Consider the following 18,792-nt stretch of genomic DNA (forward strand, 5'->3'; position numbering starts at 1 on the left):
TACAAACCGACGGTTGTTACCCACAATGCAACTTGGGCATGCCTCAACAACACTTCCACCGACTCTGTGTAAACACGAACAGAACGAAGCCTTTGAATGCAAGCACTCATACCGCTGTGAAAGCACTTTGTTACGAGTGCAGAATCAACATGCACGCGTCCGACTGTGGTCGTAAGGCGTGTCTTTTGGCCTGCCCCGCTCACGTAATGCAGTGTTGATACAAGACTTCGTAAGAAGATGGCGGCGATCGAAAGAACGTATATATTCCGACCTCAAGCCGAGTTGTCAATCATTAAATAACCTTTTTATGGAAAACCTGAGTGGTCAACGAACGCCGGTGCATGCATTCGTCGTTTAGACCGTCATTAAATTCTTTAAGTATATCGCGTTAAGAAGTCGTAACAATTTTTACGACTGGTGTTTAGTTATTTGCATCAACCCAGGCACTGCATCTCTTCTTCCGACAAACTTATCTAGACCCTTCTACAAATACAGCTGCAAATCATCCGCACATAAAAACACTCAATTTGGTCGTTTGACCGCAACCAGTGCGTTCGTCCTTTCCACCTGCTGCGCGACTAAAGCTCCCTAATGCAATGCACCAGCGGCGACCTAAACGAAAAGTAGCCAAAGAGCAAGGGAAAACCGCGCACTGCAGATAAAGTTGGCGCCGACCGACGTTCCCCAAGGAGCACAACAGTCGACAAGAGACAGGCGTCATGGCGTCTGATAATGCACCGCGTGTTGCTGTGCATACAAGTGACTCAAATAAAAAACAACTGCTGCGGTCGACAGGATTTTCCGAAAAATCAACGCCGTTGATCGGTATTACAGCGCGCCACCAATTTTCCTCTTTTCGTCGACAGGTTATCGCTGACACAATTGCGGTTCGTCAAATTAAAGCTGTAAGCGTGATCGTTTATACTGCAGAGTGGAAACTGCTAATTTGACTGACGATTCGCCCGAGGTCAGAGCAGGAAGTCCATACGCTTAAACTGGTCGCACGCCGAATCCTAAGCGAGGTTAATTTCATGCGAAAAAGGCGCATCCTCTTCCCGGTAACATGCAACTGTCCACCGTTATTTATGTTTTCTTTTCATGTTTGACACTGCTTACAGTCAACAATAAATACCCGGCGCATCCTTCAGTTCTTGGTAGTAACGCTGTCAAGAATCTTCTCTAATATTCCAAGCTGACAAATCCAAGCGCTAATAGGCCACGGCCTCTTAAGCACGATTTGTTTTGAACAGGAACAAGCATCGGTATCAGCTGTGCGTTCGCATTATGACGTCATTTCATGTATTGCCCGAAGACATGTTGAGGCGAATAAGAAATGCCGGCAGCCCACGACGGGAAAATCGAGACATTCGGGCCTGTATCGGCGGTGGGTAAAACGAGAACAAAGACTTCGCGTTTTGAGCGCTGTCTTGCTGCCTAATCAGGTTTGTAGGTTTTTATACAGCCTGAAGCATTGTCAGAAATGTCATCGAGTTGTAAAAATTGTGGTTTGATATCTCGCGTGCAATCCTGCGCAAGTCTGTCTGTCTCTCAGTCACCGCTTAGATTATACACATCCTTTCGGAGCAGGTTTGGCATATGTCAACATCAGACAAAAGACAATAAAACTCCTTGGCAGAAGCGCAGGCGGTTGCCCTGGCATCCTGCACACCACGAACAAACATCCAATTCCGCTTAAACACGCGATCTATCCGGAGCCACTTGCCTACAAATATCGTTAATTTTATCACTTCCTCTTTCGCGACATTTTTGCCTGCAAGAACGGCGATCGCTGTTATGACTCGCTCCGTTGCTGTTTCCTGCATACGGTTTCCTACCGCCGTCGAATTACGATATCTCCCCATGCCCAAATGAGGAAGCGCTGTCTGACATCGAAAATGGCCGTGATATCACATCCTTTTTTTGTTTGATTTCGCCACGCATGCACTCGGCGCCTTGGCGAAGTGGCGGCGCCACTAATGCAAATCGTAACAGGCAAGTAACGATTTCCGACGACATGGGCTTTACGACGCGGGCAAATAGATGTAAAAGTCTCAAATATTAGCCCAGGCAACCGTTCTATTTGCTAAATACACCTGCCACAGTTGCGTAGGTCATGCATGTCGCGAAAATTAATTTTTCGTGAAAAACATGCTTGACAAAGTATTTTTCATCAATTAGTTCCAAGGGCAAATCACACTTGAAAATACAACCCAGAAGAGTGTTCTGCACTTTCTTTAAAAAAACTTCGTTAAAAAGTACGATAAATAAATAAAATGACAACCTTTCATTAGTTAACCTTAAAACTAAACGCTCCAAGAATACAAAATTAAAACACACTTTAAATGACCATTTTCTGAACACTTTTGCCAATGACTGCTAAAAAGCGACAAACCGAAAACAACCTTTGTTCATAACTTACAGCGCCAGCCTACGAACTCACTACTACACTGCGTCACAGGAGACCCCGACAACTGATACACATCAATACACCTGGACAAAGTACGCTTACGTCACTGCGGAAAATAGGCTTAGCGAAAAAAGTGCAGTGAGCGACTGCGGTCGGATTTTTATCCGAGGCTATTTAGCGCTACCTTGTGAATACAAAAATACACTAACTTGCATCGAAAGAGAAATTTTTATGAGTTATTTTTCACGTAGGTACTTTGGTAATAGCATAGATTACTTATGATTAGGGCAAATATTTTTTGACTTGTCAAAAAAAGTCAAAATTTTGTCAAAATTTTTAGAATAGGTCAAAAATTGTCAAAATTGTTTACAAAGTTAAAATTGTTTACAAACTGCATTGTCGTCGTATTGTAGAGGTTGCACTGCCAGCAAACTATTCGTTTTACACCTTGTAGCCTACTTTATACTGTTGTAATTGGCCCATTGCCCCAATTATTGCGAATCATAAACCATCAAGTGAGTGAAACAATTAGGTTGATATGGCGTGATGCTCAACACACCTCAAAACGTGCAAAATTTTGTTAAGTCCCAAGTCATTTTACGGTAGCTGCAGCTCTTGCTTCGGTTTTGCTTTAGATACTTCATGTATCTGTCATTCATACGAATGTATTGAATAATTTTCGCTGTGTCTTAGCTGCAGTTTTTTGGCAGTGATTTTTAATTAGCTCATTCCCTTTTCAGAATAGGTTAGGTCTATGTTAAGATTTTTGCCCTTCTGTTAGACTTTTGCACATTCTTTCGCTCTAGTTTGATTAGCCTAGCCATATTTTAACTTTTTGGACGATAATGCGTAATTTAACTACTTGAATTCTTCATAGGTCAAAATTTTGTCAAAAAAAAGTTTTTTAAGGTCAAAATTTGTCAAAATTTTCAATTTGTAGGTCAAAATTTTTCGTTTTTTAGGTCAAAAAATAATTGCCCTACTTATGATAGATTGCCAGCGATTGTCTTCGTCACGTTGAGTAACACTTTACGGGGTGGGCTATTTTTGTACGTATATGTAACACGCAGACATCGTAGGAAAAGAGTAAACAGTGATCAATATGTCAGGTATTTGGCAAGATTTACCACTGGAAGTAAGTAACGACCTTCTTAAGGTTGACTTTGAACCAGACGACGATGAGTCTGAAATGTTTTGTACAGTCAAAATTCCGCCAAACAATTCTGTAAGTCTGTGAGAAATTTTGGCAAAAATGGTCAACATTGAACTAACTCACGGATATAAAGTCTTGGGAGAGTGGAATAAAAAATTTGAAAAAAATAACAACCCCAACGTTCTCTAATCTCTACACGGAGTTTGCGCGATGTTGCGGAACGCACTAAGCTTTTTTAAAACTGATTTGCCCAACAGTCATGCGGGCAAACTTCTTTCAGATATAAAAGTTATTTGTTTATGTTAATAAAACATCTGGTAGATTGCGCACAGACTTAAAAAGTCTGCCAACAGTGTTCAAATATAATTTGAAAATAAAATACAAAAAATCATGTTTGATGTGTTTATTTATTTTGAACATTTTGGCATTGGTTCTTCACACAAATGTGTCCAGGCATTGACTGAACCATGTGTTGTATTGCCTCCCTTAATTTTTTTAATAACTTTTCTTTGGTTGATGTGTTGAACAATGTAGCCAAATTGATTGACATGTGGATTTGTCATTGTTCTACACATCTCTCTCTATAAATAAAGGTCTTAAAATATATATGCTGCTGGAAATGTATTTTTTAACACATACGGAGTTTCCAAAAAATGCTTCCAAGCAATCCTGCGTAAAACTTCCCAAGCAAACGTATGAATTAGAATTAAGTAAAGTCTTCGTCATTTCAAAGAAGTTTAGAGTCGTAAATAAGTCCTTTCAAAGTAGGAAGAGCCAATATCCTCTTAAATTCACCTCTATGGTTTGTATCGACACAATCCTAAAAAGCAACAACTTTTGTAGATGTAAAACTTTTGTAAATAGTGCAATACCTGTAGCTTCTAATAGTTGATGCAGATGGGAGGAAAACCATTTTGCTTGTATGAACATGATCATATGCAGCAGGGGACCTAAGTTCAATTGCCCATCAAATAAAGTCTGTATAATAACCATTTGCACATACATGGTAGAACATCTCTGTTGAGCAGCTGGTTTTAATGCACCATTTCAAGCCACTCATTTAACTCCTAAAATGACACAGCAACCTTAATATATGTGCAAATTAATGATACAAAACACACTCACAGGTTCTGTTTGTTCATATGACTTCAGCTCTTCCCCTTCGAGATTATATACATTGGCTTCTTGTTCACATTGAAATTGTGTGCATGCATCACATTGATTTGTTACCACTGTTTAAATATGTATGGAAAATAATTACAAAAAATGCCATAGTTTTGCACAATGATACAAATTTATTATACCTGAAACTTTACAATTGGGGGATCGAACAATGGTGGTTTCCACAATTTTGTCACAATTCCAATAAATTAGCAGATGCAGTTTTGTGTTGAAACTAGTTTGTGCAACTCCAATGAAAGATTTAGATTCTCTAATTTGCCTAAAACAATGTAACATTGAAATTGTATTACTTTCTGTATTAAAACAATAGGACCAACATTTTACATACCCAAAGTAGTGCACAATGATTCATGCATACTATGAACATCCAGTCTTTTAACATCAACTTTCCAACCTGACATTGAAACTTCTGTAATATTTGCTGACTTTCTAAATTTTGTACTGAAATATAAAGCACATGAATATATTTACACCGCTGAGAGAATCATTTCATTGCAATGTGTAAAAACCTTATAGCTGGAACTAAGTTGCCATTTTTGAGATCTGCAGTCAGCTGCTCCCCACTCCTATAAAATACACTTGTCTGCAAATCAGTAAAATGTGTCATGCATATTTTACTGAACATTGATAAAAAGAAACAAGTATACCATGAAAAGCACCAGATAATTTTGCAGCTGTCTTTTAAGTCCTGCCAACACTTACAACCTCTTTTCAGGTAACTTATTTTTGACTGTTGCTTTTCTTTTGTTTGCTGGTTTGTACAAACTGCTTGTTTTTGGAAGGTTTTTGCATGGCAAAGCTCACAGTGTCAAACTTTTTCTGCTAATGGGAAAATGTACATTATGCAAGCTGCGAGCAAGCACAGTCATACATAACAAAACAACTATAACTAATAAAATAAAATGGGTGATATTCAATCAATCAAATGCATTTTAAGATATGCTTAACAACAAAACTAAGTCTGATTACCTTTCTTTGTGCAACATATTGACAATTGTGTCACCGGATAATGCATCACGCATGGACAACAAAAAACGTTTAAGTTGCTCTCAAAGTGCCCTTTCTTTCGCAGTTTTCGCTAATTCTGGTCTTCTGATGGCAAAAAGCGTTTTCCTTTCTATTTTTCGAAGAGACTGATTGCATTTTGGTACAGCGGGGTGACATTTCATTCAAGAAACTGCAATGCGACAAACGAGCGATTCAGCACAACGTAAAGGCTTATTCAACCATGACCGACGTGACGTAACAATTGGTTGGCGTTCTATGTTTAGTATTCTATGGTAATAGTTTAGAATTTTACCTGCGTCAGATTGTTCACCCGCCATCCTCTGCGTTGTTTACTGTTTGCGAATCAAAATATACCAACTATGATTGTACAAATAGTTGGTAAAACACTACAACATCACGCAATGCCCGATAATAACCATTTGCCCGAACGTCGCGTTGTGAAACAAAATTTGTGCAGTAAAATAATAAAAAAATAACTTTTGTTTTACGATATTGAGTCTTTCCCTGTGATGTAACATATTGCTTCCTTGTGAAACCGTTTCTGTTGATTACAATTTCTCAGAGCAAGACTATTGCACTCCAAAAGTGTACAGTGCAATGCTTACATAAGTAAAAAATACTTTGGGATTTTGGTTTGAAGCAGGCTCAGCAGTAGGCGATTTCATGTTGCCAGATCACGTTTATTTAAAAATGCACTTGCAAATAAAACTTTAATACCTTTGTTTGCAAAGTGTAGAGGCCTACTTCTAGCTAACAAATTTTGCCTGAACAATCGGTGCGATTCTAATCTATTGAGAAATCGGTATGAACATAGGAAAACAGAATATGGTGGTTTTGTTAATTTATACCCACTATCGTTTACAGCCGTATTGGAAATGCATATTTCGCAAGTGTCCAGACAGGTTAATGCAGTGCGAAATGCATTTATTCTCCAAAAAATGCAAATGCAACATAAAACATAACGTTGAAGAATAACTTGTTTAGTTACTGGTTAGCACAACCACCTTGTGCACATACGTCGTAGGTTCTTATCCCATATTAGCCTTATCCCATAATAAGAATAAAATTAGGCTATCATATTTTAGATTTTTTTCTATTTTAGACTTCTAGAAAGAGCAACAGTTTTTTCAAACTTTTACATAACATTTATTAGTCTTAATTTTAGTTACGCAAAACAAAATGGTAGCGACAGTTCATTTAATTAAGAAAACAATGCAGTGCCCGTTTTGCCTTGCCTCCCCCTACTTTCGTTATAGTTCTAGAGGTGGGTAGTAAACCGTTTGTAGCAGATTTACAGCAAGACTACATTGGATGCCCCTTTATCTGCGCATTTTTTCCCTAACTTTGTACTTTGTTGTTTAATGCTGGCAGCAAGTGAAAACAACATTGTTATGTAACAATGAGGCTTCTTGCTAAATAACAACAATTGTTTTTTTATAGCAAAGACCGTAATGGCATGATATCATTTACAATTCCAAAATAAAACTGTGCTGTGAAATCTGTTTGAAAAGTGATTTTTGGCCCAAGCATCTTCGTACCCCTAAGGGTACCCCCAGTTGGGAACCCCTGCATTAAAGCGTTGTTCCACAGACCATGGATAAAATTTGAACAAAAAACACTATTTGAACTTTCGATTTTGGCAATCAAGGTCATTAAATTGACTGCAATGGTAAACAAACCTTGGTATAAACCAGTGATCTTCAACCTTTGCGAAATCGCCCCTTTTCGTGGCTCTGGAATTAAATCGCCCCAAACAGATTATTGAAAGTTCTTGTCTCGTGAGTAGATGTGGGCCACTAAATTTCATCAGCAACACAAAAGCTTCAGGTGAGAGTTACAATCCAATTGAATTACTGCAGCAACATGCACTCATGCAGGATTAAGTTTATCTATCTAGTTCAGGGGTTTTCAACTTTTTGGCCAAAGGGCCACATGCGGTTTACAAATAAATGGGCGGGCCACTTGAGTGTTTACTGCTAATTTGTAATCTTAAAATGGCTGTCCACGTGTCCACTTTTCTTAGGATATTCTGTTAGCGTTACTTGCTTTTCGTTTCTTATTTGGCATAATCTATATCACCGCAGAGTGCTGAAGATATTTCACTACTAAATGCGTTTTGCACGAGTCTCTGATATGATAACAGATGAACCTCAATAAGGCAAGACATATTTCTGACTGACTGACTCTTGAAGCAAGAGTAAGATTGTGGACGTAACAATGCAGAAAATGTGATGCGTAACAACATGCATTGTGATGTAATAAAAGTAACGTGAACAGTCGTGTATTACTCCATTAACAAAGAAATAATGCAAACAATAAATGCCAATCCTCGCCATGTAAGATCGCCATAAGTTGGGCAGGCGTTAAGGTTCATAATATAGGTAATTTCGAAAAATACCGCCCGGGCCACTCGAACCTTCCTGCGGGCCACGGGTTGAACACCCTTGATCTAGTTAATCTAAGAAAAGTTTGTTACATCACAGACAAGTTAATAATACTACGATTATGCGCAAACAATCGCCTTCTTTTTTGCCCTTTCGGTAGGGAAAAAGGGCTTTTAGACAGAGTAGACTTTTATACATTCCCCACAAAATTTAAACTAAAACGCAATTTGGAATATGCTGGTATAAGAGGTGTGAAAACGAACAAGTTGAAATAAAATCATGTACCAATTAAGTTGAAAGGTTGGGCCCGTCGCCATACGTCATTCAAGTTTCTCCTGTCCAAATTAATTGCCCAACCATGTTCTCGGGAAAATCTCAAAAAACAAACAATCGCCAGCAAATTTATTCAACTAGCAACATGTTTAAGCTGGTGCGCCCCTTAAAGAGGGGACATTTTAGTCACTTTTTATTGTCCCCGAAGGACTTTTACAAATTGTTGTCAGCTTTGTATAAAATATTTTTAAACATGTTTACTGTAATGTTTTGACCTGGTAGTGGTAGACCTGGGGTTATATGGTGGTCTTGAGGTAGCTCTTGCCTCCAAAAGTGCTGGTGACCCCTGCTTTAGACTAAAAAACGCCAGTCAAACAGATTTCGTTAATGCAAAATACGTGGATTACAAGACTTTTACAAACAAACGCTTTCTGCACGGCATGTCCACCGCTATTTGAGTCAGGTTGCTGTGTCTCGTGTTTGATGTGATGCGAAACTGATCGAGTTTTTTAGTGGATATGTACATACCCGACATATAATCGCAACTTATAAAGTAACAAACAAGCTGTCAAGTACCCGAAGCCACAAAAATATGGGCTCCTCTAAAATACGCAATCTACTAAAAAAACTAACTAGGATGTTGACCGTTAGGACTAATAGGGTCTTGGTGAGGGTTTATAACAAAAATAACTTTACAATTTAATCCCAGATACCTTTTGGGCCTAATTTTCTATTAAATCCCAGATACCTTTTGGGCCTGAAAGTGTTAACATGCGGTACCATGCGGTGATAAGCACCACTCTCAACACATATGTGAATATTAAGCCCAAACTGGGCATCTGTAACTAAATTATAGTGTTATTTTTATTATAAACCCTCACCCAGACCCTAAAAGCCCTAACCGTCAACCTTTTTAAAAGTTACATACGTTTTATAAGTAGATTGCGTAGTTTGCGTATTTTAGAGGAGCCCCAAAAATATGCCCGTTTTCACAACAATTGAATTTCATGGGTGTGTTTTGTAAACTTTCTCAAAAAACAGCAAAGTAGTAAATATGAGGTACTCAAATGAAACGAGTTTTAGTCTAAACAAGGTTTTTTAAAACACTAGGATTGAAATGCAGGTTTGTACAGTTGGTGGCTTTAAATACAACCCCCAATCCTCTTGCATTTTGTCTTACAATACTTTTCTCTTGGATGTGGTGCAGGTATGTGTCCCAACTACATATGTGCCTCTTTTAGATCACAGAGTAAAATATTCATGTGATTGGGTACAACTTCATCTTTGATTAATTCAAACTTAAACAAAAACGGCAATTTAGGAATACATGTTAACAGCAACATTTAATTGAAACTTACATTGTACGAAAATAATTGTAAAAAACAGGACACATATTGAAATCATGCAACAACAGCAAATAAAGAGAATAGAAGTGTGTTTGGTTACATGGTATACAATTAGGATAACTATTTTATTAGATATAGCATATTTTTGTTCAAAAAATAGTAATGACTAAATTCATGTTTGATAATGCAGCAGGAATCCATTTAACACAAACAGTCAGTATCCTGGTGTATTTACCAGCCAATCATTGATTTTAAAACTGCACAGTGGTGCTTTTTGATAATGCTAATTAGTTTATTCACATTTCATCTTCATCATCTATCTCCATTTCAGGAAAATCACCACATTTAACACACTTGGGGGCAACAAATGCACCATAACCAGGTTGACAAGAAAAGTATGACACTTCTTTTACAGTTCCATTGTGTTTTCCATATGGCTCATCATACTCAATTCCAATCCAAATACCTGGCTTGAATTCTGTTTCTCCTGAACATTATCAAACTTTTTTAAACAAAAAAATATTCTATTACATATTGCTGAAAACTGTTTAACCTAAATATGTGCATGTTGACAAAAAAATTAACTTTTCAAACTAAACTTGAACAAATACATTTTAACAAAGGCACAACACATACCAACTTTTTGCAATAACTTACCAATAAACCTAACAGTTCCTCTCCTAATCATTTGGTCTGGTACTGTTACCTCACATCGAGAGTTTAAAGAAATACTTTTCAAAGCTTCTTCATTTATCATAGCATTTTGTCTTGCTTGTTCCTGTTTCTGCTTTTCCAGTTCAGGATTATATTTCCCCTCCTTCTGTTGTTTCAGGAAAGAACGAACCGTGTCTAGATAGGGTAAAAAATACTTTCAATCAAAGCGATCAAGACCCAAGTTTAAAGGAAAACCAAACAAAAAAAACATAATTTAGCTGTTCAAAGCAACATTTTTAAACCTACTTCTTTTTTTGTTGTATTCATCATCTGGCATGTTATATTTTTCAACTTGTGATACATCAGTATAATTTTCCTGGCTCTGGGGATTTTTGTTCACAACCTACACAAAAAGTTAATAAACAACACAGAAAAAGTAAAAACTGTCATTGTTGAACCGGTGTGGTTGTTGGTTGTCATCTTAACTTATAAGTATGTTTGTAAAGTGACACAAAAATACACCAAGGTTTATTTTAGACCCTTTTCAGCAAAATTATCAGACACAAATGCAAACCAACATTTAGTCTCATTCCATCATCAAGTTGGTATGATCCAATCAATCGTTCAGATTCATTGAGGTTAAACAAATGTTTGTCATCACTGGAAAACACTTCAATCTCCATAAACTGTTCTGGACATCCTGTGATCAACACCAGCTTTCTCTGTATCAAACCATTCTCAACATTAAAAGGTCACACAAATGTTGTGCAATACAAAAATATACATTCTTTCAAAAATTTGATTTGTACAGTCACTCTTAAAAAAAAATAATCCCACCTTAAGTCCATCCACAGTTAAAGACTTGTCAAATTTGTTTTCATAGGAAAAACTATTCAAATTACTACTAACTCTAACATGCACAGCGCTGCTGGTTTTTACATAAGCATCCATCTTTTCGTTTTAAAAAATACACTGCTAAATTATTTATATTCCAAATACTGATAAATAAAATATTATCAGTATTTTAAAAAAAAATCCATAGTTTGAGGGATCACCACATAATGTATGTGAAAACAATTTGCATATCGCATGTGCCACATATAGCCGCAAACACATTTAGTACAACAATACATATATATACAAATATACATATATTACTACTTTTTAGGGTTTGCAAGTATTTCAATAGGCCGGTCAAATACTATTTGAACTCAAATTTTAAACTAAATTGTCATTTTTGCTGTGTTTTTAAGCATTTTATCCATTTGTTAACAAACTTTTAGCAACAAATATATGAAATATATTGTGACCACATATAGAACAAATTTTTAAAATACAAAATCAATTTTAAAACTTGCACACAAGTAGTTATAGGAACACACAAGAAAGTATTCTTTATTGTCATTGCACATTGGGCCATTTGCCCCCCATTTTTGTAACAAACCGATACCGATAGACATATTTTTGTCACGCCACAAATATGGGGCATACCCTAAATCCAACCATCAAAACTTTATGTTGCAGTACATCTCTTTTAAAGACAAGTTTGGCGGTAGATAAAAATAAACAAGGCATTACAATTGAATTTCTGGATTATTTCTGGTTTGCTTGAAAAACGAAGAATCGCATTTTTTGAAAGTAGTGGAAAAACAGCGGTTAAAAAATGACACTATTTATTTTTATTTTGGGGAAATCTGGTTTTGTAACTACAAAAGTAAATGAAACAAGGTATACTGTGAACGTTTTTGATTCCACTAATTTTTTTTAAACACATGCCGGTAATTATTTAAGTCAAGAACATACAACGGTTACGTCAATTTATCATCATGAGTTTTTGAAGCCATGGTAACGCTTTTGGTCAGTGGTGTCAAACTGAAACAACTTTGAGGGCCAAAAACAAATTTTTAACTTAGTCGAGGGCCGCACTCTACAAAAAACATTACATGATTAAAAAGGTAAATGTTCATTAATACCAGTAAATACTTTAAAAAACAATATGGTATTAAATAACAAACAGATATACAGTGTAGCAGAGTGAAAGAACCAACTGTGCTTCATTGCTTTGTGTAAAAACAATGGCATTGCAATGACGCAACAATCGCAACTGCTGATTCTAAAGATGGGTTTATTTGATCCAGTGTTTCATACCGGAACGGAACGAAACCAAATAACGTTATTCGTTCTGAGCAAATTATTTATTTCGTTCTGGAACGATATTTTCATTTCGTTCCGGTCTGACCGAAATAAATTTATAACGGTATTTTTCGGTATTTCGGTCTTAACAAAAGAACATGTCTTTGTGGTCTTTATAATTATTCAGCGAAAAAAGAAAGAAAGTTGCAACACATAAGAATTATTGTCAGTAGTTGTTACGTCACATAGCGTTTGTCAATAATGGTCAAACGGATGTAAATTGTAGGAGCTTCAATTTTTATTACAGTTTACCGGCGCGAAATTTTCAGCAATTGTTTCACGTCAAATGTCCAGAACGAAATACCGGAATAAAAAATAACGGTATTTCGTTTCATTCCGGTATTTTGAATATTTTTTATTTCTGTATTTCGTTCCGGTATTTGAGCCAAAAATTATTTATTTCGTTCCGGTATAACGTTCCGTTCCGTTATGAAACACTGATTTGATCATCCTATTAAAACATTGCATATACTACCAAGTACCAATAGAGAATGATAAACTTACTTCTGACAGGGTATTCCGCCTGAGTAAAACACAGAACTTCTAAAAGTTACTTCGCAGGCCACACATAAACTCATTGAGGGCCAAATGTTGACGCTTCTGCTTTAGGTTCCAGCAAAATCCATTTAAAGTTTTATGTTTTATGCTTTTGTTTAGACTGTTAAAATAAATATTACATTTAAACAAAGTAATATTTGTCTTGCTCTGTGTGTTGGCAATAAACTGCGTGCCTTTGGAGGATTTTTTATAGTGACATTTGGATTGAAAATACAACCTACAATGGTATGTATAAGTATAGTGTGCAGCAATGTAATTATTTGTTTCAATTATTCATAACATGCAATTAAATATGCCTGTTCTTTGAAAACAGGGATCAAAGGGAACTAGCATTAAAGAAGCCTTGTCTAAATGGGTAAGTTTGTTGTTTAAGCTTGTTAGTATGTGACAAAAGTATCATCCTAAATTTGTTTTACATTAATTGTATTTTAGTCCTGATATGTTTGAACTTTTTACAGGAAGAAAAAAATGGTGAAAAAGCTGCAGATTCTAAAGCAGTCAAACTTTATCAACAATGTCCCCCAATTGAAAAAATGGATGCCTCATTGTCAACACTTACCCATTGCGAGTGTGTATTAATTACAAATTATTAAGTTTTAATAACTGTAGTCCTGAACTTTATCTGGTTTGAGCATTGCTTTAACTGGAATATATTTGTTTGCAGAAAGTTATGTCTTTCCACAAACTGTATTGAAAAAGTAGCAAACCTCAATGGTTTAAGTAAGTATTTTGTTAAGAACTATTAACATAGGGTTTCTACTGTTTGATTAACTATTCTCATTGTAACAATTTGAATACAATATCAACTTGCAGAAAATTTAAAAATATTGTCACTCGGGAGAAACAACATCAAGAATCTCACTGGATTGGTAAGTAGAAAGAACAATGTTACATGCAACCAAAATCATTAAATGTTTGTTTAGTTTCTGTATCACTGTGTAAATTAACTTTAATTAAAATCATTTCGAAAAACATTTCTTGTTCCATTGCGGTTCAAGTAAATCAACCCAAAGAAAATCATTTTATGTGTTTTTTTGCGGTCATTTGACCAAGAATAATTTTTGTGGACAGGAAGCAGTAGGGGATTCACTTGAAGAACTATGGATTTCATACAACTCAGTTGAAAAACTTAAAGGAATACATGTACTGAAAAAATTAAAGGTTTGGTACTGAAAATTGATATCTATTGCAAATTAGTGTTAACTGTTACAACCCTTTTCCTTGTTTTTGTTTACTAGGTTTTGTTGATGAGCAACAATCTAGTCAAGGACATGAATGAATTTGTAAAGCTAGCTGAACTTCCTTTCCTGGTGGAGCTTCTTTTTGTTGGTAATTAAACACACAAGCTTGGACAAACTGTTAAAACCTATGACAAAACAACCTATACAATATCTGTTTTCATTTTTGTTAACTTTTCACAAGTCATGTTTACAATCCCATGTCCAGTTTAGAACTCACATTGGAAATGTTAATGCAAGAAACTACAACATAACATGTTTGATGTATTTTGCTAACGTGCATAAACCTTTTGAAACATGGAGAAACAACCAATTTCGGTGTTCTGTTTCTTGTTACGCTTTGCAGCTTGAACCTCATTGGCATTTGTTTTTCACATACCTACATTTGTGTGTTACAGGCAACCCACTGGAGGAGAGTGACCCAGGTACCTGGCAAGACAGGGCCACTGCCAAGTTGCCGAAACTTAAAAAGCTGGATGGGACACCGATTATTAAAAATGAAGAGGAGGACGAAGAAAGTTAAACTTTCACTGTGTTGTTGATCAAAGTTTTGTAACTACTGTTGATACTTTCTTACGTTTTCATGCTTGTACATGAAATAAGTGGTGTTTTTTTTTTGTGGCGCAATATTTATAAAAACAGCACAGCAAAGAGTATTGCCTGGCGCCAAATATATATGCTTTTTGTGTGAAGTGTCACAATACACAGCCCAGAATCCCAATGCCAGGAAGATCACACCAACCAACTAAAATGTCAGGAAAATGACACCAACCAAATACTAACCACAGACAACACAGTAAACACATCCTTGGAGGTGTTCATAGTTTCCAAGACTGCTGTCCATTAACGACATTCTTGGCACCAAAAGTAAGCTCACTTTTTTTAATCTTAACTATATGGTAATGTTATCATATAGTTTGCTGATACATTTCTTTGTCATATTGAAATACACCACTTTAATGACACAAAATTAACTGTTTAAATATAATGCTGCCACCTTCGCAACACACAAATTGTAGTTTGTTTCAACATCTTTAAATTCAACCTTAGACCTGTTTTTTAAAAGATGAATCTTACCATAAGATTCTAATGATTCTGTAACTTTGTGGTGCACTTATCAACAAAACATTTAATTGTAGGTCAAGTATTGTACAGTATTTTGTAGAGCCAAATCTTTTGCTGGTAGGTAAAGGTTTGGTTTATCATTATTTCTAAGCTATTACTCGTATACATAGTACTGACATATATATAAAAAAATCCTTGACATTACAACACTATGAAAAAAAAAATCTTTTTCAATGTATGTATTTTAATTTGTTGTCCTACCAAAGTTTGTTACAGCAATGCAGTTTTAATATAATTAACCACACTCAAATTTTGATTAATAAGGCCTGTCATTGTGAATTTGGCTTCCTCCACCATTGTTAGGATTCTTTGAACACAAATCAACACATTTTCATCCAAGGAAATTGCTCCAGCATGTTTTTTCATCAATAGTCCCAAATAGGCATTAACAACCTCAAAGTTCTTCTTTTTACTCAATTCAGCCTCCAAAAAATTCATAAAGATAATAACATGGCTGCAGGATCCATGCCAGTCAATCAGATTTTGTATTTCAAAGTCAACAGTGGAAGGCTGTAGCTTTTCCATAAAGTCGAAAACTGCTTTACTGTCTGTTAAATTTTTGTCAAAATTTTCAAGGACTTGAACAAATCGTGAAGTCGACATATTGGCCATTTGTGTGTCAGAATTGCTAACTTTTTGCTCTATAACATCGCTCGTTACCAATGAAGGCAAAAAGAAAGGAGCACTTTCAGGTGCTTTTGGTGGTGCAATAGGTTTGTTACGTGCACGAATGACATCACTTGTCATTAAACCTTGCCATTTAGAAACAGGCCAATCAGAAAGGCAAACAAGATCATGCATTTCAATGGAATCAGTACTTACAGACAAATTATTATCATCAAGTGAATGTAAAGAAACAGGATCTGATAAGGACATGTTTGTCCATAAGCAAATTCCAGTTTCTTCTACATGAGCTGTGGCTAACAGGTTACAGTTTGGAGAAATAGCTAGGCCTGTAGCAATTGTATTAACTTCAATGCGGTCAACAAGGCACCCACTTGGTACATCCCAAATGCAAATGTCACAGTCATTGCTAGAAGTCAAAATCCACTTGCCATCTGAGTTCCAACAGCAGTCTATGATGGCACCTGTGTGTCCACTAAAGGAGCGCACCAACTTCCTTGAGATAACATCCATGATAATAAACGAAAAGTTGTCAAGAACAATCACAATCATTCCAGTTTCACTATGAAAGCGAACAAATGAGGGAGGATGTTCAATCTTTGCAACATCCAAAAGAAGTTTGGACTTAAACTTCCAAAATTTCACTTCTTTGTTTGTGCCCACTGACACTGTGATTTGATTCAATGAATCCACCGCGATCCCTGTAACACTACAGCAATGGGCTTTAGACTTTTTACATGCATTGTCAACAAAGCTACCCCTGTGGATTCCAGACTGTACATTGTGTACATCAACATGTCCTGTGTTGTGGCCAATAACACAAAAATTTCCACAAGATGTCAAGAAAACAGAACTTGCATAATGAGTTTTTGTTTTTAATTTGTCAAAGCCTTTGACTCTGAATCTTTCATGCACAATTTTGTGTGACCCCATTCGCCCTTTAGGTATATTCCAAGTTGTGACAACAGGATTTCGATAGTGAAGAGCTACCGCACCATCCCACTGACCTTCACGAACATCATTCATGTGAAAATCACAGATGGCAGGTAGAACTGTATTGCGGTACATGGCCTTTCCCAGAGGCTTGTCAGAAGACACATGTTCACATGAAAACTTTCGCACGGTTGAATCACATCCAGCTGATATAATGGACATATCATTGTAAAATGCAACTTTTGTTGAAGGGCCTGCATGACCAGATCTTTCTCGAAGCAGTCTACCAGAAGAATTTCCTTTGTCAAAAGCCCAGATTTTTAGGGAATTATCTGAGGAGTTTGACAGCAGCAAAGGTTGACTTGGTAGAAAAGTTAATGCCCCCACTGCTTTAGTGTGTGCATGTTCCATAATGCCAATGGATACTTTTTCAGCCAGGTCCCACAAGCATATATGACCCATAACAGTACCAGTTGCCATATGTTCATGTCCATCCATTCTGAAACTAATGCTTGTCACTGAACCATACTCGCTGTGAAGTTTTAAAATGATAGCATCATATCGCAAGTTAAATAGGGCAATGTCTCCATTTTCTGTTCCTATGCCAATCACATCAACAGCTGTGCTTTGTTGTAATGCAGTAATAGCATTGTCTTTCCAGTGAGAAAATTCTGCAAGCATTTTTCCTTTTGATATATTCCATAACTGTAGTAAGCCGTTGTCACTGCCAAAGACTACCTTGTTCACATATGTACTTGGGTGCAACAGGGTTGATATTCCAAAACTTTCGTTAAGATTTAGACTTACATACAGCTCACCACTGGTAATGTGCCAGACTTTTACATGGCTGGAAGCATCCACTGAAATCAAATGTTTTCCAAATGGAAGAAGTAGGTGTACATCACACTCATGACCTTCCAACACTTGCAGAACCTGTCGGCCTGCTTTATACACATAAATGACATTTTCACATCCGACATAAATGTAGAAAGAGTCAGCAGCAATGCATGTAATAGCAGAAGGGCAGGGATTGCTAATCTGACATAACCCAAGCTTATCACAGTTGTATGACTTGAAGGAATTCCCAACTGCCACAATCACATAATGCTTTGCATGTGTTTTGTGAAACCTTGTCACATGACCAATATGTGATGAAATTAAACCAAGGGTTTTGTATTTTTTAAATATTCTGCTTCCATTACTTTGGTTTTCCAAATTAGTCATCGTTTATCATTTCAACTGTAAAAAATACCAGTGACATTAGGTCGATATTAAACACAACAAAACAAGAACATGTTTGTGATTCATTTAACTGTCGGTAACTGACACGACTAGGGATTATTTAATAATACTATACAGAAACAAGCAACTGTTATATATTCAGGTTCTTTAGGCCAGCTAATACCTAACAAAAAATGTAAATTATACAATATACTGTGAATATGCGGACAAAGTGTTTTCTTGGACCTGCCCTGTTAATAGGTTAAGAACTTACAACAAAGATATTCAGTTTTTAAGTGACGACAACGTTTTCAAACGATAAGTAAAGAAACAGTTCGCATTTTGCGAGTTTGTTTTTGAAAACTTTACGTCTACGAAGTTCACGTGCGCATTGGCCACTTGATGTCGCAATTTTAAGTTTTTACTAATGTTTTGATATTTTGCAATAACATTAAACAATACACACAAAATTGACAAAAAAATACCACAGAAA

General features: G+C 36.3%; 3 protein-coding genes and 1 long non-coding RNA gene across 4 annotated transcripts; 1 reads left to right on the forward strand and 3 right to left on the reverse strand.

Moving 5' to 3' along the window:
• Positions 1-2,221: 2,221 nt before the first annotated feature.
• Positions 2,222-6,022, reverse strand: LOC145222990 (uncharacterized). Its single transcript, XR_013859398.1, has 6 exons — positions 5,712-6,022; positions 5,252-5,308; positions 5,071-5,183; positions 4,865-5,001; positions 4,686-4,792; positions 2,222-4,627 (listed from the first exon to the last, which is right to left on the reverse strand). It is a non-coding gene; the product is annotated as an uncharacterized LOC145222990 (long non-coding RNA).
• Positions 6,023-9,731: 3,709 nt separating this feature from the next.
• On the reverse strand, positions 9,732-11,420 carry LOC145209273 (tubulin-folding cofactor B-like). The gene is made up of 5 exons (XM_080079541.1): positions 11,245-11,420; positions 10,986-11,129; positions 10,714-10,810; positions 10,411-10,602; positions 9,732-10,240 (listed from the first exon to the last, which is right to left on the reverse strand). The coding sequence occupies exons 1-5, from the start codon at positions 11,356-11,358 to the stop codon at positions 10,050-10,052; spliced, it is 738 nt and encodes a 245-aa protein (XP_079935667.1). The 5' UTR covers positions 11,359-11,420; the 3' UTR covers positions 9,732-10,049.
• Positions 11,421-13,236: 1,816 nt separating this feature from the next.
• Positions 13,237-15,088, forward strand: LOC145209750 (dynein axonemal light chain 1-like). Its single transcript, XM_080079945.1, has 8 exons — positions 13,237-13,383; positions 13,472-13,513; positions 13,617-13,726; positions 13,823-13,878; positions 13,972-14,027; positions 14,230-14,319; positions 14,397-14,487; positions 14,795-15,088. The coding sequence occupies exons 1-8, from the start codon at positions 13,381-13,383 to the stop codon at positions 14,917-14,919; spliced, it is 573 nt and encodes a 190-aa protein (XP_079936071.1). The 5' UTR covers positions 13,237-13,380; the 3' UTR covers positions 14,920-15,088.
• On the reverse strand, positions 14,794-18,352 carry LOC145209275 (WD repeat-containing protein 36-like). Its single transcript, XM_080079571.1, has one exon. It carries the CDS (start codon positions 18,300-18,302, stop codon positions 15,732-15,734), a length of 2,571 nt encoding a protein of 856 aa, XP_079935697.1. The 5' UTR covers positions 18,303-18,352; the 3' UTR covers positions 14,794-15,731.
• Positions 18,353-18,792: the final 440 nt, after the last annotated feature.

Source organism: Phallusia mammillata, chromosome 1 (assembly GCF_965637545.1).
Source record: "Phallusia mammillata chromosome 1, kaPhaMamm4.hap1.1, whole genome shotgun sequence".
Taxonomy (NCBI): domain Eukaryota; kingdom Metazoa; phylum Chordata; class Ascidiacea; order Phlebobranchia; family Ascidiidae; genus Phallusia; species Phallusia mammillata.